This window comes from Uranotaenia lowii, chromosome 1, assembly GCF_029784155.1.
Source record: "Uranotaenia lowii strain MFRU-FL chromosome 1, ASM2978415v1, whole genome shotgun sequence".
Taxonomy (NCBI): domain Eukaryota; kingdom Metazoa; phylum Arthropoda; class Insecta; order Diptera; family Culicidae; genus Uranotaenia; species Uranotaenia lowii.
In genome coordinates this window covers 167058491-167082638 of record NC_073691.1, presented here as the reverse complement: position 1 = coordinate 167082638, position 24148 = coordinate 167058491, and the positions used below count along the sequence as shown (strand labels likewise).

The following is a 24148-nucleotide window of genomic DNA, read 5'->3' as shown; positions in this document are numbered from 1 at the left end:
TGAGCTTGCTATCTGCTTGTCTTATCCATTCAATACAACTTGAATCAATGATGAAAAAAAATCATTGGCTAAAAAAATATTCCGATAGTCCTTCTATGCTTTTTAAACAGTTTCGTGAGGTTTTCACCTAATAATCACCGGTATAATTTATTTTTCCTTAAACGGGTTAATAAGCCTCTGTGTATTATAATCTGAGAAAAGATTATTTTAGATAACGATTTTTTGAAGTTACTGAAATGAAGTCAAGTCAACGTTAAATTGATTATTGAAAAATATAACAAGATTATTTTATTAGGGTGAAGATTTCAACAGATCACACAACAGGTTTTTTAAAAGGCGATTAAAACTTCGTTTGTTGATCAATGAACAAAAACGTGGTTGAAAATGTAAAAAAACTACAATTTCATGAGAATAATTCAGCACAAGCTAGAAAAATCAGTTTAAAAATTTGTTTTACATGTTTATGAGGTGAAATTCAACGAGACTGACAAAAACTACATTCAGATTAAGAAATATATTTAAAAACAACCTCTGAAATTTCGTTGAAACCTTCCAAACATGAATTTTTTTTCCGATGATACTTGAAAATTCTAGGTCCTTTATTGGTTCCCCGACGAGAAATTAAAACTTTCTAAGTTCTTTCCGGTTCGCTAACAATCCTGCAACACATTTTAATCCTTTCCCCTCCGCGACCCAAATATAATAACTTATAACTACGGGCTTAATAATAACTTATAATAACTTATACTTAGGGCTACGAAGAAACGGTATTAAAAGTTGCACTTCAAAATGCTTAAGAAATACCACAGAAAATACGATGAAAATTCAAACTTTCTATGAGTTTTTTTTTATATTGTACTAGCTGACCCGTTGTGCTTTGCTACACCTTCCGGAAATAAATGTAATTTGTAAAATTTATTTAAAATTTAGATTTTAGAGAGCATTGTTTTAAATCAAACCTCATCATACTTCAGAACCAACAACTTTGAAATGAGAGCTGCAGCTGCAGTTCTGAATAGCAATTCAAAGATGGTATATATTATTTACTGATCTCTAAACTCTTTTTTCAAGATCTGAAATTTGTACTCTGTACCCAAAAAAAACCTGATTAAATATAGTCCCTTCTTTGAAAAGCTCTTTATCTTAAATTTACATGGGAGCTCTCCCATCTTTTTCAATTTTGTCCCCCACTGCTTGAAGAAGGTAGGCAAATTTAACCGGCTCGATACCCAAACAGCACTTATCATGGTAATGAAAAATATATTAAATTAGTTATGTATTAAATACAGTGCAAATTTCTTTTTTTTTAAATAAATTTACTACGGTAAACATATAAAGATTTAAAAAATATCAGTTGCATCACTAAATAAGCTCTCAGCGTTTTTTTTAATTTTCTTTTTGAAAGTCAAATATACAAAAATGTAGGCAAAAACAAATTTCAAAGTTTACATTTGTCCCGTATATTGGGGAAAGTGTCAATGCAAAGCTTATTTACAGATGCGTCAGAGTAATGGCTTTAAAATGGATTTAATACGAATTCCTGTTTTTTTGTTCTATCAAGTTTCACTGATATATCTGCAGTATTTCTGCAATATAAATTTATGTTTGTTACTCCACTTTAAACGAATGCTGTTTAAAGAGAATGACCTTCATTTACAAAGACATTTAAGAATTTTCAATATCCGCTTCAGTTTCAACATTCGGAATACCCTTTCTGGTCTTTTCAACATATTGAATCTCTTTGAAGATGAATTTCTTAAAAGTTCGACGTTTGCCCTTGCCCCACCGTGTAAGTTGACAGAAGGGAATATTGTTTTTAACACTTTAAGGGTATACTAAAAATTTCTCTTAAAAATTTTGCGTCCAGTTTAATATCAGTTCTAAAGTTTTCAAAAACGAAGCGGATCAAAAGTCTCTTTTATGCAGCCATGTAACACAAAAACACTTTTCATGTTAAGTATGTATGTACTTGAATTGGTATGTAAGCAAAAAGTACGATGATACCCATTTTCATTTCTGAATTCGTTTCAGTTGTGTATTTGGGCCGAAGTAACAATTTCTAGAAGAAAACATAATTTTTAATTTTTTTTAACAGAAAAAGTTGAACGTTTAAACATGTTCTAATGTTCCTTGAATGAAAAGTCGAATGCTACCTACATTAACACGAACTAAATAGGGAAGTATTTTTGCAAATCTTTCAATTGGTTTTGATTCGATTGATAAAATACCAATCCGTATCACATATAGGCGTCATTTATTACCACGTGCTGTGTACAAATCAAATAAGCAAGAAAAAAACCCATCTAGGTTGCATATCGCCCCACGTGTTTGAGAAACAGGCGCCTTATTGTTAAATTTTCCAGCAATCAATGAACAGTGTGCTTTGGTTACTATCCTCTTGCGTCGACGTTTGCTCGCCCATGGAAACGAAAAACAAACCCCAGGTTGAGAAATACGCGCCAAAATATTCCTACTGATCAGTATGATAGGCCTGGGGTACTTTCCTTTTGCGACGCCTCGACCATAGAGACGGAAAACAAACCGCCCAAAGGAAAAAAAAATATCAAGAAAATGGATGTCATGACTTTAATTTGTTCCGAAAAACTACAAATTTTGTATGGAAGCCTCTCCTTCCTTAAGTCGGATAGAGTTTTGACTATTACAGAAACCATCCCCGGCCTCAAAAACCTTCAGATGCCAGTTTTGACGATGATCGGTTCAGTAGTTTCCGAGTCTATAGGGAACAGACAGACAGACAAACATTCATTTTTATATATATAGATAGAAATTTAAAAATGAAAAATAATATAACTGCATCAAACATAAAAAATACGTTCAGTTTAATCTGGCATATGGTGAAATATGGTGAAATCAGTTAATTACTTTATGGTTAAATTGACGACTACGGAACTTTATAGTACTTCCGAGAACTTATCGATTAAAGCTACAAATGCAGAATTTGTTGAAACAAAAGTATAGAGGTCGAAATTTTTCAAAACTTTCTTTTTGTAACGTTTAAAAAGCTGTGGAAGCTAAAACTTAAAAGAAAATGTAGGGAAAAAACACAAAACACAGAAAACAAGGAAAATTAAAAAGTAAATTTTGAAAACCTTAAAAAATAAATACTTAGCTTGGGTACTTTTCAATGCTTGAACTTTTGCTCGTTATCCTCTACGGTCCACTTGCGGCTCCTTCTGGCCAATGGCATAATGGTTGCACTGCGTTTCCTAAAATCCGGAGGGACCCTTTTTCTCCCTGATCGTTCGTTCCATTTTTGGTGTGTAATGACTACAACTGGGGCCTTCCGTCGCGAACTCATGGTTAACACTTGATTTTAAATGATTTTTGGATTTTTTTTCACAAGCTTGAAATGAAGAGCTCGAAAAAAAAACCAGATTTCCCTGATTTGTTCTAATCTATTATTTTATCTTTTCTATCAATCATGCTCTAGGAATCAAAGGACTGCATAAATTCTAGGGCAAACACAATTCGAATAAAAAACAGTTGTTTCTATGATCTCAGTAGAATTTGAGATCTATTATTGATACATTTCGAAATATCAGACCATTAAAATTATAGAAAAAAATGTATCAATTTGAAAAAAAAAATAGTTAAACCATATTCAATATGGTTAATTTAATTTCTTATTGTAGTTGTGATTTTTATTTACGAGAACCTTCAACCAATGCATTGCCAGCTCTTTAAGAGTTATTCAAGATCATGATCGCCATCTCACCTGCGAATGGGGCAGCCAGAAAGACTCATTTCACTTGCTACCGGTAACTTTGAGAGACCGCATGGGCCTAAACCGAACCGGTTAAGTTGTTTGATGTAGTCATATACCTACATGTTTAGGTACAGGCACGCGGTCTTCTGCTATAACGATCTCTTGGAGTAAATTTTCTTGAGCCTTCTCTTCACTCGCGACTGAGCTGTCGGACGTAGCGGACTGAGGCCTTCGTATTTCTTCTTTTGCTCCGGGTTCCGATCTACAAGTGACTCATAAAAATCGTAACAACTTTTACGCGATCGGCGAAAGTTTGTGGTACCATTCGAAATGGCTGTGATCTGAGGCTGTTACTAATTGTCAAATTGTGTAACCAACGATTGGTTCTTAGAATTGGGTTCCATCTGAGTGATGTTTTGAGCTTTATTCCATGAATTGTTTTTGTTCTATGGAACTAAAATGTTTACAATCGGAATAAGCTTGATGCGAACACTTGCGTTCTCGGTACTGGTCGGGCTGTTTTGGGTTCAAGGTAAGTGAATGTTCGGTGCGTTTTGTTTTATTACTGTTGGACGCCACGTCAAGTTCTTCGGCTTTGAAGAAGGTGAAAGCAAAATAGATTTCAACTTAAAACATAAAAAGCCAAAAGTGTCTAATCATTGGAATTAATTTCGATAACTGAAGCCTCACGATTTCAGTCTTACTTTTCTCAGAAGAGAAATTAACGATCGTGAGGTTTTTTTTTGCTTCCACACAATGTTACGATTATATAACATCAATCAATTGCAGTTGCCGCAGTAAATTTGGTCGCCTACATCTCGCAGAATGGCCTTCATGGAGAGATTTCATTCCGGCAGTACTCGAACGCTCAAGTCCACATCTCGTCGGAGCTCGAAACAACCCTTCAGTATCCGGACCAGACTTGGAGCTGGGCCATCTATCAGTTCCCGGTCGATTATACGGTGGTAGATCCACGGGATCGATGTGATTTGAAGGCTTTGGGGGAGCAGCTGTGGTCGTTTGACGATGACCTGGGATTCTTGACGCTGCCGGGCAATGAGAGCAGCACCTGGCTGAGCGATATTCCACTGACCGGGGAGAAAGGTCTGTGGGGCAAATCGCTGGTTCTATACGATCCAAACAGTGACTTCCGAATCTGTGCCACAGTAACAACCCGAGATGGTTCCCAGGATCATATCGCCGAAGCCAAGTTCAGCAGTCCGGTGGCGGGGTCGATCTATTTCCGGTGGCTGGCCGCCAAGGAAAGTCACCATTCCGATACTTTGATCTACTCCAATTTAGTGCATCTGCGGGAACAATCCAGGTGAGTTGTAGCTGATTTTACTTCGGAGTATTCAAGACAATGTCATGTTCAGATTACATAACGTGACAGTTTTGTATTGATCGGATAGTGATTATCGTTTTATGAGATCGTTATAAGCAGTGGTTCTCAAACTTTTTTCACTCACTGCCTCCTTTTGCTAAATTTTTGAGCTCAACGCCAAAGATTTAAAATAGTCCTCATGCTGATTGAATTCGTTGCTGGCATTGCAAGACAAAACTCCAATTCCTAGATCAAATACTTAGATTTGAAAACAATCGATTTGTCTGAGAAACGAAACGGCTATCTAAATTTGGTATTAAAAATTATATAAGAATTTATTAAAACCATTTCTATAAACACAATTATTTGTCCGAATGAGGTGAAATGGCATAAAAAGTATAATTGTATAATTTCTTGATATCATATACAGGCCCCTTTCGTTTTTGGCACACGCTCGAGAATTTAGTGTTGCCAAAATAAAACCTTGCCAAAATCGAACGGTTTTTTCCATCAACTTTTGTCTTATCTATTATCTAATAGAAATAAACCATTGTTATTATTATTCACTCATTTTTGATAAGTTTTAGTCTTTTTTGGGATTTTTTATCATGTGTTAGAAATGTTTGTTTTTTTTTTTGTCATTTTACATTTTTTTCTAGATATTTTTTGTCATTTCAGTTCTTTTGTTTGTATTTGTTTTTAAGTTTTTTCAAATTCTATGTTATTCGGCATTTTTGAGTGCTTTTTTTTTGAATTTTTTTGTTATTGTTGCTATATTCTATCAACATTCACAGGAATAAAAACGAATTTATGGTGTTTGTCTGAACAATGTTGGTCCTGTTATAGCGAAAACTATATAGGGGGAAGTGTTCCTAAATGCGCATGTTAGGTAATATGCGCATACAGCCGATTGACGATATGGCTAGAGATTCATCATATCTTATCAGTGCAGTTTGTGGGTAGTACGCTTTTAACACAAGGCATGAAAAAATTAAATTGTTATATAAAGTCGAAAAAATTTAAAAATTCAAACAAGATTTTTGTCAGTTTTGATATAATATATTGAATTTTAATTATCGTGCGTACAGATTCTGTGAACAAAAATTTTAATGGTTTTACTTTCTTATTCATCTGGAAATCGGAAATTCAACAAAATGAAGCTTTTGGCAAAGTTGTAGATGATAAGATATTGGAATACGAGACAGGTTCTGAATGCCCATATCAAGGCAGGTTAAATGCCTATATCAAGAAAAATAGATTATTCTTATAAATTTTTTACATCCTATCATTTAAACATTGAATCTACGCTCAAATCACGATCTTACAGCGAAAAAAGAAGAACTTCATACTGATCCGATAAAAATACAATATGAACAAAATATTACCATGAAATATGGCCATATGGCATACTTAACTATGTTTCATGCAAAAGAACTAGTGATGTAAAAAATTTCACCAAAATTTCAGCCTTGACGTATGCTTAACATCCGTTTCTACCATTTTCAATTAAATAATTTCAAAATATTGCGAGTGTAAATGAAATATAGCTTAAAACATAAATATGCGCATTTAGCCCGCCGGTTTCGGAAATCGGCTATTTTGACTTCTTTTATTATAAAATTATTTTCACAAAAACTGTAAGAGATTTTAACAGAAAAATTGCTCTTACGTATAGAAAACAGATGTCCGCTCATGTGCATATAGTTTTCAGGGTCCTATCTATCGGAATATGCGAGAAAATGAGTGTTTTCCTTAATATGCGCATATAACCCGCCTCTCCCCTAGTAATGTCGTTCCAAAAAACCGTTCAATTTTGGCACATGTGCAAGAATCGAATGTTGCCAAAATCGAATATTGCCAAAAACGAACGGGACTGTATTTCAAACTTTTTTTTATGAAACTTGAGAAAACGGAATTTCGATATTTACTGTTCAAAGTTAAGCAGTATTCACTGGTCTTAAACTTTAAACTTAATATAGGTTCCAATAAGTGAATTCCAACAATTTTTTGCTAGCCAATTTTTTTATATTTTTACCATGTTAAATTGCAGAATTTAGTTTGTAAATCGACTGAATTTTAGATCAACCTGGACTTGATTGAAAATCATTATCTTAAGCCAGGGGTGAGCAACCTTTCAAACCAACGAGCCAATTTAAATTCAAAATTTTTTCGGCGGGCCGCACTTAAATAACATACGTAATTATTTGCCGAACTGTTCAAATAATAACCAAAAGATTTAATAAGTAAAAAAAAGTTGAATCGTTATAACAATTGTTAGCAATTTTGTTTTTAAATCAAACGAATTTATGGGTTATTTATTTGAAACTTATTTGGAAAGAAATTTAACATCGTTGTTATATTCAAACCGTGTATATCACAGCAATATCTTAAAAAACGAGAGAAATATATTTTTTATTTTTGAAACCGTCTTTTCAGCGCTGGACGTTGAACCGTTGTTCAAATTTTTTGTACGTATTTCCAAAAGGTCTTTCCACCCTTGAAAGCCTCGAAGTCCTGATATTTTTCTACAAATGGTGAGAAAATATTTTTCACATAAGATGTTGATGAATTTGACTGGAATCCTGGGAATAACAATAATTTCATAGATTCCAAAGCGATTATTATCCAGGAACCTAGGCTAGAGTTAACATTTTTTTATTGTTAAATTTTTTAAAAGCATTTCAAAAAAGATTTTATAAATTAAATTTTAGTGCATCTGGGATAGGATTTGTTAAGCTAGTTCAACAATATTTCTTGACGTTTTCAATATGAATTGTTTTTTTTCCAAGTGGAAACACTAAATTTTCAACGTTTGGTTTAACATCACAAAAAAATTCCTCAGATTTTTTAGATAATTTTTTTTTAAATATTATGGGTTTTGTCATGAATACAGTTATTTTCCAGCAGTCATGTCGATATGAAATCTGAAATCGCTCAACCATATCTATTATCAAAATGAGGAAAGTCATAAATGCTTGTATACGCAAAGCTATTTCATTTGTTAAAGATTTCATTTTTTTTTGCTTTTCATCGAAATTAGCGTTCTTGTACAATTTAAAAAAAATAATAAAATGAACAAATCTGCTGAGTTAATTCATTATACAACTTTACCTTTGACAGAAATTTAAAAAAATAATCGTCATGTGCTCATCAGTAGTCTTCCTACCAGTCTTTCGTTTTTATTTGCCTTTGTCGACGTAAAACCATTTGTTGATTTTGGATCGAAAAACCTCGAAGGAAAAGTTAGGAAAGCTGTATTTTAAATAAGTAAATAAACCCAATATTACATTTCTGACTATGATGTTGCTTTTCACCCTTTTAAAAATAACAGATTGAATGCTTAAATTTGTGTGGAAAGAAAGATTCACCCATTGTGGAAGTTTCATGAGATTGAGAAGAAAAGCGGAAGTCCATCTTGGATTAATGATTACGTCAAGCAACACATTTTTCTTCTTCTATTTGGGCCTTTTCACTCATTAGGGGAGAGTGGGGATACTTGATCCCCTTTTCTTATTTTCAGCATATCTTTTTGGAAAAATTTAGCAAATCACTGTCTTTAACATTTTCTGACAGCTTGTAACTTCAAGTTTCTATGCTCCAAAAATTAGAACGATACTTGAACCCGTTGATGAACTAGAAGCATTTTCGTGAGAGTAAAAAAATTGCGATTTTTCTGAAGTTAGGGGAGACTTGATCCCCTATTGAAGGAGACTTGATTTTTTGTTCAGGAACCCCTAATCCTTGTATGAAAATCAAACAAAGCCCCAAGAAAGAATGTTAATTAGCTTTTTTGTTCATGTTTGTTCTCATTTCAAAATTTATAGCAGACATAAGAAGAAAATTCTATAACTTTGTCTCAACGCTATTAACATTGCATACTTAAAGGCGCTATTTTTTATAACTAAGAGAAAATCAATTATTTTTGCTCTTTTCTTCAGACAAATGGTTGATAAATATTAGTTTTTGGATAAATATTAGTAATTTCGTAATCAGCAATCATAGCGATCAATTCAGAAGAAGAATATGCCGTTTGGAAGGGGGATCAATTGTACCCAACTCTAGGGGATCAATTGTACCCATAATCAACATTTTAGAAAACTTTTTCTGAAAAAAGTTGAGAGTTTTCCATTGCTTTGAAAATATGGCATTTTGAAGTTCATTTTACGCTCGAACGATTGATACACTGGAACAAATATTTTTATCATAATTTTCCCATGTAAGAAACATTTTAAAGTGATGAAAAAAGATCTTCAAGTAACATTTTGTGAAATTTTACAAATAAAGTTCAATTACTCAAACAATTATTTTGTTAAAAAATTTTAAACTACAAGCATTGTTATTTTGCTCATTTTGGCACATTTTTCTAGAACATTTGATCTTTGTAAGACATTCCAGTTTCCATAGCTAAGGAATCAAGTATCCCCAGGGATCAAGTATCCTCATTCTCCCCTACTCTTATTATAGAGATATTCAAGCAACTTCCAGTGATTTGAAGTATTTCAAGGATTATTATTATGTTACTTTAAAACAAAAATGTGCAATCTAACCTGAGCGTATCCTGTTTTGACATCTTAATCGAAAACTTTCACCTTATTTCGAAGCGATTGGTGGCTTGCCTTTATAAAATATGCAAAAAAAGCTTGGAGTAAGCTCCTTAGTTTAAAAAAAAAATATAAGAATGTTTCATGACTATAATAAAACAGTCTTGAACCGAACTGCACAAAATGCCATAATAAAACCACAATAAAACATAGACTCCTAGAATCTTTCGACACAACGAATAACATCGATCTTCTTCTGTTTTATTTTTTCAGGAAGCTGAACAGTCCAGAATTCACCGAACATGCCTGGAAGATCTATGTGACCGATATATTCGAAAATGACGCCGACAATGCCGAAGCTAACTGTAACAAACTGCAGCTGGTATTCGATCCTCAGGTTCGAGGTTCTGGCAAAGCGATCGGAGACATCGATGCTCGTATCGGTAGTCTCAAAATAACTACCAATTCTAAAAAGCAAAGATCCCCGCAGCTGTTCAACGACAAAGACCTGGTGCTGCTGCCCAGTGATCTGTACGGGCCGTCCCGCAAACTGTACGTCGTGATCTTCGATCCGGTGCATCCGGATACATTTTTAGCGTGCGCCAAAATCCGGCACCTGAAGCCAAAGTCGGCCAGAGCCATCGTGAACGGCGGAGGAATACGCGGAGAGATGCGTTTCTTGCAGCGGTCCCGTTTCGAGCCAACCTGGATCAATGCCTCGTTTTCTTCTATCACCAACGATCCTCAGGATAACATAGACTACGCCAAAGATGTTGCTAGTTATAAGATCAACAGCCTTCCGCTGCGAGCTTTCTCAGCCAATCTGGACAGTTACTGTTTATCATCCGGTTCAACTTTCAATCCAACCAACATCGAACAGAAGGAAATCCCACCGCCTGGTTTCGGTACCCAAGATCAGTATCCGGTTGGGGATTTGAGCGGAAAACTTACCAATCGTAACAAAAAAGAAACACATAACATGTTTCTGCCGGGAACGAGTGCGGAACTGAGTGGATTTTACTGGGACGCATTCCTGCCGCTTCAGGGTAAAAATAGTATCATCTTCCGGGGATTCGGAGTTCAACGTTACAACCGAACTAACCCGAACCAGATTACGGAAGCTCCCTGGGCTTGTGGTGCAGTTACTCTGTACGAAATTAGTCGTCCCTATCAGATCCCAATCGTTACGGCACAGGTTTTGTTCCGGTATCCCATAGTGGGTCGAATCGTTTTCCGCCAGATAAAAGACGAATTCTGGAGCGATACGGTCGTCGTCTTTGAGTACCTGATCCATGCCGATGGGTCGACCGTGAACAACACTGCGGAACATCGCTGGGCCATTACGGACTCCCCACCGGGGAAAGACTTTTACGACTGGCAGAATCGATGTGTCAGCAGCGGTCAAGTTTACAACCCCCAGAAGGTGTCGTTGGGAAATATGAACTGGGAAGAGACGTGTACCTCCTATTCGCCGGAACTCTGCCGCATGGGAGATCTTTCCAATCGGCTGGGAACGTTGGACATCGCCGGGGCAAAGGTTGACTCACAACGAATTAGTCGGAAAATGTTCGTGGATCAAAACTTACCACTCAGTGGGTTGGCTAGCGTCGTGGGACGCTCGGTTGTCATCTATCACGATCATGGTCCAAAGGCGAGGGGAGAACGGTTGGCCTGTTCGATGTAAGTTGTTTGTAAGGAAAAAGAGTGGTGCGCAATGCTTTAACTGTTTCTGTGTCTTCCAGTATCGGTGGCTACCACCGGAGGAAGGTTGTGGCCCGGGATTGGTATTCCAACGGTGATCCTCTGACAATCAAGGGCAAGCTGGAAATGATTCAACAGTCCGAATATGACCATACGAATGTAGAGGTTGATTTCAAGGGTCTTTCCGTTAACAGCGGCTACCATGTACATGTGGTAAGTTTCTCGTTTTCTAACTGAAATTAGAACAATATGATAATTTTTGTTCCTCTTCAATAGGCTCCGGTAGAAGGTGACCTGGAATTCCCGTGTGAAGATTCTACGGTGTACGGGCATTGGAACCCTCGTGGAGTCGATCCCAAAAGGTCCCCGGCTCCGGCCAAGGGTAGCAGCGATCAGTACGAGTTGGGTGATTTGAGTGGCAAATTTGGAACCTTGGATGGGGTGACCATGTTTGAACAGTCGTACAACGATTCTCGATTACCTTTGTACGGATATGAGAGCATTATCGGCCGCAGTATTGTCGTTCACAAGAAAGAAAAGGGTCGCCGTTGGGCCTGCAGTACGCTCGAACGAGGTTATAGCCCAAGCGAAGCCAGGGAGATTCGAGCGATCGCATCGTTTCATCATCCGGGAGGATGGGCTTATGGGTATATTCGAATGACTCAACTCATAGGGAACGATGGTAGCCAGAGTGACACTACGATAGAAGTGAAGCTGAGATATCCTGGTAAACACGACCGTAATATGACTTCCAATCACAACTGGAACATTTGGGTTAATCCTGTCGGTGTTGATGCAGCTGTTAAGCAGGTTGAAACCCGATGTGTAGCCGCAGGCTATGTTTGGAATCCGTACTACACGCAACTAGCAGACCCTTTGAATGTGAGTTTTTTTCTGGACATGGTTATGCATTGAGAACCTAACTAACCCTAAAAATCATTATTTCAGCAAGAGCTTTATCGGCAGGAATGTGGTCCTGATAACCCTTTGCGCTGTTACGTTGGTGACCTGTCGGCTCGATTGGGACCCATCAGCGTGGGAGATCGCCGGATGGTTTTCACCGACAGTAACTTCCCACTGGAGGGTCCCGTTAGTGCGTTGGGTCGATCGATCGTCATCTTTGGGCCGGAGTTCTCGGGTAGTAGGTTTGCCTGTGCGAACATCGAACCCGATCATGACATTGTGAAGTACATCAACCTGAAGAAACCACCGCGCTTTGTGGTAGCCCAGTTTTTGGAAGACATCCGCATGGTGATGGGACTGCCCGAGTGGATGTTGGCAATCGATTCACGTAGTATCAAAACTCTCCACAATGGGGCGTGCATCCAGATGGTGGTGCACTTCAAGGGACCGAGTGCTCATCAAATCGAGCAGGACTTTTCCCGGCTGCTGGCCGTTGGCCGGTTGGATCAGCCCAGTATCTACATTCCGGGATATGTGAATACCAAACGGAAGAATACCTTGTCTTACCGAACCTGTGGGGTGAGAGATCCGAATGAAAAGGAAAATAAGGGATTCTTCAGCAGGAGCGGAGCTTCGGTAAAACGTAGTATTTTAGCGCTGGCTGTGCTGTCAATTTTTGTTCTGTGGTACCATTGAACCGTGTAAGACACTGAAAATATACTCATTAGTGTTGCAGAGTGGAATAGAACCCTGTATGTATCGATAGAAACCCTAAGAAGGTGACTACACTAGGTATAAAAAATTTCGATAATCAAATACACCGTCTTAGAACTTTATTTGATTTGTTTTTGTTTTCGATGAAGAAGAATTGAGTTGGACTAAATAAAGGGTCTGTGTTAGGCTATGTAGTTACACGGTGATGTTGCAGCGTTAGCTATTTGCTTATTCACGGTGGCCGAAATTTAACGGGTGGTTATTTATGTCAAAGACAAAGTTGAAGGTTTGGGGGCATAAGCCTGAGTCTAGGTTGAGGTTCAAGAAATCGAGATAGTCAACGCATGAGATTCTTTCCTTTTGTATCGGTGGAGAATTCCTTGGCCTATATTCTGCGTCACGATAGAAGAGTCATCTTTCCGTCACGGTACTCTAGTCGCCTTAATCCGATAGTCGATGCTAGTGAAGTGACAGAAGTTCATTTCCAAAGTTCCTCACCTCACGCGCGGAAATCTTCCCGGCAAACATTTTTGTAGTTATATTCTTATGCTGTTTTGATATTCGTTCCATGTACATTATAGAATGATCGTATGAAAGTTGAACAAAAACATGTACCTACCAAGGGGAGGCATTATACATACATAAATTTAATTTCATTCGAAAGCGACGAAAGCTATACTAATTGGAAGTTATTCGATACCGTCAACTGGGGCAACATGCAACAATTTTCAACTTCAATGGCTTCTAAAAAACTTATGTTCGCAATTAATCCTACCCCTTATGAATCAAAAGTTTTAAGGATGATCGGATATCAAGTTGGCGTAGTTAGAAAAAATATTGGTTTCTTCTGTTATTTTTAATTTTCTAAAAACATGCGATTTTCACCCTCCTTAGAAAATGGGGTAACTTGCAACAAACTTTGTTTTTAATGGAAAATCTTATGAACACGTACGAAAATTTATAGTTTTTCATATATTTGCGATGCTCTGAAAACCATTACGCATGAAAACACCAATTGCAGTAGTTTTTGGGTCTCTAAAAACTAATTTTCATATTTTTTCTGAAAATAAGGATGCTGCATACATTTAGGGGTTAATTAATACTACGAAAAATTCTAAAAGCTGAAATCGTAAAAATAAATGTTTGAATGAATTAAATTTCAATGTTTACAAACGCGTGATGCAAAACGTTCATGTTTCAACACATGGAAACGGGATTTACAAAGTATTTCTTTGATTTGCATTTTGTTGCATTCAACCCCAGACACCTAACTGAATTTTAAAAATATTTATTTAAAAAATTTGGGTGATTGTTCGAAAAATATTTTCATACCAAAAATGTTGGTATAACTTGAGGAAATCAGTATAAAGTTTGTAGGTTATTTTATCAAGCCGATCCGTCATACTGGGTAAAGTTTTTTTCGGCATCAAAAAATGTTAAACTTTGTACATTTATTGCTCAATTTTTCAAATTTTATATAAAAATAAAAAACTTTAAAAAAACTAGCCTAAGATGTGAGAAATTATGTCACCATCATTTTGTAATCATTAAAAGATAACTTTATTACAATACGTTAAATTAAAAATTGATTCGATGTGGTGTTATATAAATGTTGCATCGAACCCCGCTGTTGCATGATGCCCCGTTTGACGGTACCTTATTCGTACCTATCGGAAGAATGCAAGATTTGCTCTCAAAGTCTTCAAATTGTTGCCAGCGACAATATTTTCGAGTTTTCTCATTGGTCAATTTCCCCCTGATTATTAGCTATCTGGATGCACTGCTGGTGCAGAGAGAACATGATGATGATTTTCTCACTTAAAACCCGCGCGGGAGCAAAATCATTGCAAAATTTACAAACATGGTGGACTTTCTATCATATCCGATTCAAACTGACATCAGACGACAGAATGCAGTTGGCATTGTGATTCGCAGCACCATTGGAAACGACTTAAGTCATCATTTCTGATACGATTTCATGTTTGCTGGTAACGGAATTCCAAATTCAGTGCTGAAGGTGACGGAACAGATCATTTCAGATACTTTCAGAGTGGTGTTACAAAAGTGTTTCGACGAGGGATCTTTCCCCAACCTTCGGAAAACTGTGAAGTTGGTGCTAGTATCGAAACCAGGAAATCCCGCAGGGCATCCGCCGTCCTAAAAAGACCTAAGACGCCGTCGTTTAAAGACTTATTTGTCTGTTGGATACCCTTGGTAAACTACTAGAGAGGATAATCTTCAACAGACTAACTATCTGCCCAGAGGATGACTGTCGGACAGACAGTTCGGTTTTCGCAATGGGAGATAAACAATGGGCGCAATCCGAATGGTAACAGAGCACGCAAAACGCGCAAATCAGAAGAAGAGGTCAGAGGTCAGAGGTTTGTCGTTGCGCCATTGTTACGATTGACGTGAAAAATGAATTCAAAAATGCTAGCTGCGAAGCTTTTGCCAAAGCTATAACTAATCCTGCTTCTTATGGTAGAAACCTCGATTCACTTACTTTCGTGTCCTACAAGGTTGAAACACTGCTTCATCTAAAAAACAAGGCCCTTTCTACGGAAACTTGGCCAGTTGGCATCCGTTTCCATAACACCAACACCGAGGAATCTCATAACACCTTATGTGACCGCCGTTCAAGTTTAAGTTTCACAGATAACGCTAACTCACCGCCTTTATGCGAATCATACTTCATAGCTTGCCGAATCGTGACTTCAATCTTCCTCTGCTGAATTTCTCCTCGAACGACGTTTTTCGGAAGCTGTCTACGTTAGACGAAACCAAAGGACCTGGACCAGATGGCATTCCTCCAATTCTGGTTAAGAAATGCGTCGATCCGTTATAAGTACCAATTTCGATTATTTTTAACCAATCGTTAACGGAATGTACTTTTCCCACCGCATGGTTTTCCATCGATCACTCCAATCCTCAAATCCGGCGACTTGCATCGAGTGGAAAACTACCGAGGGATTTCGATTCTAAGCTGTTTACCTAAGGTATTCGAGAGCCTCGTTTATGACGTGCTTTATCAATCGGTGCATCACTGTATTTCTGAAAATCAACATGGTTTCATGAAACGTAGATCTACAACCACCAATCTCATGACGTACGCTTCGAAGTTGATTACTAGACTGGACAAACGTCAACAAGTCGATGCAGTTTTTGTAGACTTCAGCAAGGCTATTGATAGAGTACCTCACAAATTTGTCATCGAAAAAATGCGTCGAATAGGACTACCTGATTGGCTTTGGCAAATGGATCAACTCTTATCTCGTAGTCCAGAATGCTTACGTACGCTGAACAGCGTGAACTCGATACCTTTTCGAATCACTTCTGGAGTTCGACAAGGAAGTCATCTGGGACCTTTGATCTTCGTTCTTTTTATCAACGATCTATGCGCTATTATTGAATTTTTCGTACCATAGCTGCACTAGTTGACTGCTGTGCTCACCAAAACAACGACGATTCAATTTTAACGTGATGTCGTCAGAATGGTATGGCTCCTAATATTTCCAAATGTAGTGTCATATCTTTCACTCGTAAACGTCAATCTTCGAACTTCGATTACAAAATGTCATCGACTACCTAAAGCCGCAATTCCATCGTCAAGGACCTTAGCATAATTTTTGACACCAAGCTCACTTTCTTACAGTATATCTCGACTAAAGGGTGATACGGTCAAAATTTGGTCAAGGGAAAACGCGTGTAAATCGGTGAAATCGTTTATTTAAAAAATCAAATTAAATTTCTTTTTCAAGTTTTATTAGTTTAAACCCTGCCATCAGATTTTGTACAGCCATCTTCTCCACCTTCTTTGCCGCAGAAAGCCAGTTTGCCTTGAACTGCTGCTCGTCCTTAGCAGTTTTTTTGGTCTTCTTTAGGTTCCGCTTGACAATAGCCCAGTATTTCTCAATTGGGCGGAGCTCTGGCGCGTTGGGAGGGTTCTTGTCCTTGGGAACCACCTGCACGTTGTTGGCGGCGTACCACTTCATGGCCTTTTTACCGTAATGGCAAGATGCCAAATCCGGCCAAAACAGTACGGAACAACCGTGTTTCTTCAGGTAAGGCAGCAGACGTTTATTCAAACACTCTTTTACGTAAATTTCTTGGTTGACAGTCCCGGAAGCTATGAGAATGCTGCTTTTCAAGCCACAGGTAAAGATGGCTTGCCAAACCAGATATTTCTTCGCGAACTTTGACAGCTTCATGTACTTGAAAATATCTGCTACCTTTCCCCTTCCTTTTGCCGTATAAAACTCCTGTCCCGGAAGTTGCTTGTAGTCGGCTTTGACGTAGGTTTCGTCGTCCATTACCACGCAGTCAAACTTCGTCAGCATCGTCGTGTACAGCCTCTGGGATCGCGCTTTGGCCGTCGTATTTTGTTTATCATCGCGATTTGGAGTTACTACCTTCTTGTAAGTCGATAGTCCGGCTCGTTTTTTGGCTCGATGCACGGTTGTGGACGATACACCCAGCTTATTTGCGGCATCTCGGAGAGAGAGGTTAGGGTTTCGCTTGAAACTACCGGCAACTCTCTTTGTCGTCTCAGCGGCTTGCGGTTTTCAATTTCCCTCCGATCCAGACTTCCTGGATGTCGACGAACGTTCCCCAAACACTTTAATTACATTTGTAACGGTTGATTTGGCAACTTTTAGCGATATTGCCAGCTTTGCGTGCGAGTAGCTCGGATTTTCGCGATGCGCGAGCAAAATTTTGATACGCTGCTCTTCTTCCTTGGACGGCATTTTGACAACTGAAGAGTGAATTCCAAAATCAAAATAGAAGCAACATTCTACACACACACATTCTACACACACACAAGAAATACGTCAAGTTGATATTGACCAAATTTTGACCGTATCACCCTTGACTGAGGTTCGGAAAACTGAAAAGAATATTAAAGATGTGACCAAAACAAGTTGGGGACGTTTCAATGGTACCCCAAAAATCAACTCGATTTTATCGAAACCGTTCCCAATTTAGATACAATCATAAGTTGAAGGGACTTCGCTACGCTGGAGTGAAATGGTAACAATGTTTGACGGAAGATGTTATCAATCGCTATAGTAACTAACCCCATTCAGTATTCAGTTACCAATCATGTCAAACGTGCGCCAGAACGTTCGACTCGCACTCATCCGAGGTAGTCGGGGGAAGGATCACCCCGGATAAGTGAAACCTCGGATTACACGAAATAAATTGAAAACCTCTTTCCTTCTGCTCTTGTTGCCTATCATCTAGGCGCAAAGCTTGCGAAAAACATGGATTTTGTACACGTTTTCCGGCGAATTTAAACTTTCAACTCGCCGAAAACCTCGGCGATAAAACACTACTATACATGAATTTTGTATGAAAATAATGGCTCGGATAAAGCGGAAGCTCGGATAAGCTGGGTTTTACTGTGATTTCAATTTGCAAGCAAGAGGAAGTCGTCCAAGCTTTTGAAACTCAAACTCTGAATCTTTCTCTGCTCGACCCCCAAATGCAAATTGCATTCTTCGATGAGAAAAAAAATTAAAACCACCGCGAATAAGGTAACCTAAGACGGAATGATGACTTGAGTCCTTCAACCGATTCGAGTGGCCGTGATGCGCTCTAGACGGGGTGGGTTTACAATTTTTTTGGCTTTTTATTGCGGTTTTTTTTGCATAGTAGTTTTTCTGCTTTTTTTTTAATATATAACTTTATTGTCCTTACAGCTTAAAAATTCATGTCTTATCATAAGAAAATAAAAGTAATAATTTAGAATCAGATGACGTAAGCAAATGGAATTGTGATTACATGAAGATGTTCTCCGTATTGTTGTTGTTGTTGTGTTGTCACTGCTTGTTCTCTCTGTTTTGATGTTGTTTTGACAAGTATTGTTGTTGTTGTTATTAAAAAAGATGTTAAATAAATAGAATAGAGGTTTTTTTTGGTGGTCGGGATTAGCTTTTTATTCTTCCTCTGCTTCTTCGGAGCCGGTGAGCAGGGCGATCAGGGCAGCGGTATCGATGAAGCCCTTATCGTCGATGATCATCTGGTCGAAGGCATCGTCAACCTCATCCTCGGTGAACTTCTCCTGTCCCCAGTGGGTCAGGGCGTAGCGGAATCGCTCGCCGTCGATCTTGCCGTTCATGTCGAAGGCCTTGAAGGCGTTGATGACGACATCGTCGTCATCGGAACCTCCACCGGACATGCGGTTGGCGAACAGGGTCAGCAGCTGGGTGAAGTTGAGTGGGCCGGTGGCTTCACCGAGCATCTCATCCAGTTCCTTATCGGACACCAGCTTGCCGAGGGCATCGAAGGTCGAGCGCAGGTCGTTCTTGCCAATCACACCGTCTTTGTCATTGTCCATCAGCTGGAAGGCCTGTTTGACGGGAAAGAGAATGCAAAAAAAAAACATTAGAATCCGGTTCGGAGGACCATCAAAATGATGCCAGTCTCTAGATGCTTACCTCCTTGAATTCGGCGATCTGCTTCTGGGAGAAGAGGACGAAGACCGAGGATGGGGCCTTCTTGGCCTTGCGGGAGGACGAGCCGCGGGTGGATCCTCGGGAGCCGGAATCTCCGGACGCCGGAGTCTCTGGGGCTGGGGTATCAGCTGGGGTCTCGTCCTTTGCGGCCTTCTTCTTGGTCTTCTTTTCCTTCTTCTCAGACTGTGGATAGGGAAAAAAAGACAACAATCAGTTATACCGCTTCTTCAATCCATTCATCATTCAAGTTTGAACCACGTTACCCCATCTTAGTCACCATCTTGGAAAAAGCTTTAACTCAACCACCGAACAAGTTGCCAACTTTTGCCAGACGGCCTTTACTCATTCTGAGAAAAAATATTCGCACCAAGCGCCAGTCAGAAGTTCTATTTTGGGATTTTTCGACGCAAGGAAAACAACCGCGCTACCGATGAAAACACCATTTTATGTAATCACCTTGCGCCGAGGTTTTCCCGTGAGCGAAATTCGGGCCTACCTCTAACCATCGTTCGTTACCATAAAAGAAGACGCAAAACAAACCTGGCTCGGTAGGCAAATGTTCTATTTTTGGAACCTGAGCAAGTGAGATTTTCGGGACGAATTTTCACCCGAGAGAAATAAACACCGGCCAGCCGATCTTTGCTAGGTTTGGTTGGATTCGGCCGCTGGTGGCCGAGATTCGAAATCGGATCTAAATAAAGAAGTTGTTGCGATATTTTCGCCTAGGCTGTTGATCTTACAATGATTTCGAATGGAATTTGTTCTCCGAATTTTGTTTGAATTAATTGCAAAATTGGGATTTTCGATCTTTCAATCCAAGGGGAAAAATTACTTTTATGAAAAAAATTGGGGATAATGATCATTATTTTTTGAAAAAAAAAATCATCATTATTGAGTCGAACTAAATCAAACAATTTTTTGACTCAAAAATGATAGTTAAGAAAATATTAAAGATACACAAACATTTGTGATATTGAATATTTTAAATGGCTAAGGAACTGAAACAAAATAAAATCAAAGCTTGGTACAACATGCAATTGTAAAAACTAAAAGGATTACTTTCGTCCTTCGAGAAAGTATCCAATAACGAAAAACTACACTTTAAAAATTGAATTAAGAATTGAAAAACAAAAAAAATGATAATCTTCGAAACATGCATTTCCTGTTAGAACTGACCTACTAAAAAAGTAAAACTAAGAATGTAGGTGTTTCAATTCTGATTTCGATCCCTTAATATTGGGATTCAAAATTTCTTGATATTATTCCAAACTTCAATCAGGAATGTGAATTCTGAACCCTAAAGTACTTTCAATCTAAGTTTGAATCCTGGATTCGGAGTCTTAATACTGGAACAGATATCTGTACTTGAATTCTGAATCTGCATCCTTAAGCTAGATTCTTAGGCTAAATTCTGGTTTTGTAATCTTAACATGAATTCTGAATAGTGATTATCAAACAGAATTCTGATCCTTAAAATTGAATCCAAAATCTGAATCTGAAATCTGATTCTGAAATCTGAAATCAGATTTTAAAATTTTAAATTCTGAAATCTGAATCTGAAATCTGACTCATAAATCATTAATCTGAAAACTGAATCTGAATTCTGAATCTGATTCAGAATTCTGAATTCTGATTCTGAATTCTGAATCTGAATTCTGATTCTGAATTCTGAATCTGAATTCTGAATCTGAATTCTGAATCTGAATGCTGAATCTAGATTCTGAATCTGAATTCTGAATCTGAATTCAGAATCTGAATTCTGAATCTGAATTCTGAATCTGAATTCTGAATCTGAATTCTGAATCTGAATTCTGAATCTGAATTCTGAATCTGAATTGAATTCTGAATCTGAGTTCTGAATCTGAGTTCTGAATCTGAATTCTGAGTCGGATTTCTGAATCTGAATTCTGAATCTGAATTCTGAATCTGATTTCTGAACCTGAACTCTGAATCCGAGATTGGAGTTTTGATTTTTATTTCCGTATCAGAATCCTGAATCTAGATTCTTATTTCCTGGAATCTGCTTTCTGATTCCGATCGATATTTCAATCTTATTTTTGATAACTAATTCAAACTCTGAACATGAGTCTTCATTTATAGTTCTGTATTAACATTCAGAGATAAGTTCATGTTTCAGTTTAAGGAGTATTAATCGTACATCAAAATCCGAGTCCGGAATCGAAACCAAAGTCTAAAATTTCAGACACGTAATTCCGATTCGCAATTCAAATTGAGAATACTGAAGCGGAGTTTATTTTTAGAATTTGAGATCCGAATCAATGATCAGATTTCTGAGTTATTATAAGTTGAATTCTTATAGAAATAACCAATTAAATTTTCCAGTGATTGATTCCGATGTCTATTTTTTTCACTAAAAAAACCTCTCCAGGATTTCGAAGGTTGTGAAAATTTTCTCAAGTTCGATTTTTATCGCCTTGTTGGATTTTGCTCACGTAAGTCCTAATCACCCGGTGCGTATTGTGTGGTTTTGCAGTGATTTCATTCCTATTTTTAGAATGTTCAAAGGTCCAATATCTAAATTTTGGTTTTTTTTTAAGTATCACGAATTCAAAAGAATCTCATTTCAGCTGAATTATAAGCTGGACAAATGCGAGTATTTTTGAGTTTACAAGCATTTCCGGTTTTCAAAACACATGGAAATTTGAAAGAGAAAACAGTTCTTATCTGATTCGTTGCGTAACTCAACTATGAAGTAGTAAGTGGGTCACTTTTGTGAATGAAAAACTAGGTATTTGAGGAAGGTTTTTTCCCGTTATATTTTCAAGTCACTGCACAGCTCACTTTTGGTTTTAATCGATAATGTCCATTGATTGAAGCTTCACAAAACTTTGAGTAGAGTATGCTAGATCATGAAGCCCCTCGTTACATAATCTGGAACCCCAATAAACGGAGTGACTCACTTTTTCTTCGACATGAGAAAGTCCATTTCATCAATCAGCACGTGTTTTATAATCACAACTGAACTGACAAGTCCATTAGATTGTTTCACTAAATTCGTGCTGAATTTTTCCAGGGAGCAGTTCAGTGGCACTTGTTTTTTTTTTTTATCAAAACTACTAAATCCAGAAAGCCTCTTATCAATGGGCGATGAGATAACGTGGTTCACCGAAATATCCGTTCAAGGCAGGTGTTGCTGATTCACAAATTTCTTGATCCCGCAGCCTCAGAACTTACCATGGTGATGTGTGGTTGTGTGTTAAGGGGGGTGTTGTCCTTAGACTAGAAGCGACTTGACTTGACTGAAGCCCCTGAGCGACTGACTATCGTTGACTATCGGGCCTGATAAGTACAGCTGCCTCGGGTGTCCCGAGAGATGGCCAGATCTTGGAACCGATCTCGAGCTCACAACTACCATCAGAACCCCACGGGGGGGAAGCACAACCTAGCTTATTCGAAAAAGTATCACGTACAACCGGTGGGTGCCGTTTTTAGAAAATTCTTCTACTTCCGCTGGCCCTCCACAAGACTTTCGCCCATTCCCACCCTAAAACACAAGCAGGGAAAACGCGATCGCGCATTTTCCCATACAGTTTTCCACGCGTAGAGCACGCGATTGCACGCACACCCGCAAAAGCAAAAAACACCCAAAAATCGTCGATCAAAACTGACAAACCGCGGCCCCGGCCTGGGATCGCGCGCTACTAAAATTAGTCAGGACCTGAACTACTCTTACTTAACACGCGAGGGAGTCCGCAACCCATACCGGCACACGTCATCAGTGTCAGGGAACGCAACGGAACGATTTCAGAAATAAAACCCACTGTGCCATTTAGCAGCAGGGCACGGTTTCGAAAACGAACGAAAAATTCCGGCTGATGCGTTGTCGTCGTCGTCGACGTTGGGAAATTTGTGTGTGGGTGGCTGCTGGTTGCCTGAGGTGGGTTTTCTCGACCGAAGAAAATCTGGATCATGACCAATGCTCGAATTTCGGTTCCTTCTCAAAGCTGAAAATCTATCATCTCATTTTTAGGTTTCGAATTATGAATTGTGATTCGCGAATTGCACCCCGTTTGATTTTGTTTTTTTTTAAACATTGATTTTCAATTATCTCGTCCTTAATCACCGTTATAAGTGGACTCCCCAGTGTGGTGAGGATATTTTCACAAAACCAACACAAAGTAGTTGGATTTAAATTAGGCCGGCCTCAGTCAGTGTGGTGCAATTTTATTGGTAAGAGTGATGATCATTTTTTCGACTAATGCGAGTGTGCGTTAACGAATTTCCCGAATCCAGATCTGTTTGAATGCTCTAGGGCGCAGATTTAGTCGAGTTGCGAATTTCCCAACCAATATTTGATTCTAAAGCCAGAATGAGCATAAAGATTCCAGATTGAATAAACAAAGTGGAACACAAAAATCAGATTCTTGTCCACCGATCAGTGCGTCTTAACCCTCATCCGCATTAGATTTCATTACCCTAATCAGCACTTGTGGTGTCAATTTGACACCACAAGCTCAAATCGTTATAACTTTCGGCGTGTTAGACCGATTTAAACAAAACTTACATCAAAAGAAACCTTGTAATGTCAGTGAAATATGTTTAGAACATTATATATAGCTAAAGTTACAAGTTTTCTCGTTATTCAGCATGAAAGAAAAAAAATCCGAAAAAACATGCCTCACGAAAACTGCTGTAGTTCATATGTCTCACGTCCAAAAAATTATTTGCCTTATGCATATGAAAGCTGAAGTTAATGCCTACATCATGAAGACAAGAAATATTTTCTTAAATTTTTTTTAATGAAATGGTCACAAAAAGTTCA

At 38.2% G+C, this 24148-nt stretch overlaps 2 protein-coding genes across 2 annotated transcripts; one reads left to right on the top strand and one right to left on the bottom strand.

Annotated features, from left to right (window-relative positions):
* Positions 1 to 3910: 3910 nt before the first annotated feature.
* On the top strand, positions 3911 to 13032 carry LOC129738996 (uncharacterized). The gene is made up of 6 exons (XM_055730349.1): positions 3911 to 4259; positions 4517 to 5051; positions 9866 to 11272; positions 11335 to 11506; positions 11570 to 12175; positions 12242 to 13032. The coding sequence occupies exons 1-6, from the start codon at positions 4187 to 4189 to the stop codon at positions 12890 to 12892; spliced, it is 3444 nt and encodes a 1147-aa protein (XP_055586324.1). The 5' UTR covers positions 3911 to 4186; the 3' UTR covers positions 12893 to 13032.
* Positions 13033 to 18519: 5487 nt separating this feature from the next.
* On the bottom strand, positions 18520 to 22714 carry LOC129745250 (myosin regulatory light chain 2). The gene is made up of 3 exons (XM_055738239.1): positions 22561 to 22714; positions 19348 to 19548; positions 18520 to 19259 (listed from the first exon to the last, which is right to left on the bottom strand). Exons 1-3 carry the CDS (start codon positions 22561 to 22563, stop codon positions 18846 to 18848), a joined length of 618 nt encoding a protein of 205 aa, XP_055594214.1. The 5' UTR covers positions 22564 to 22714; the 3' UTR covers positions 18520 to 18845.
* Between the last annotated feature and the right edge of the window lie 1434 nt (positions 22715 to 24148).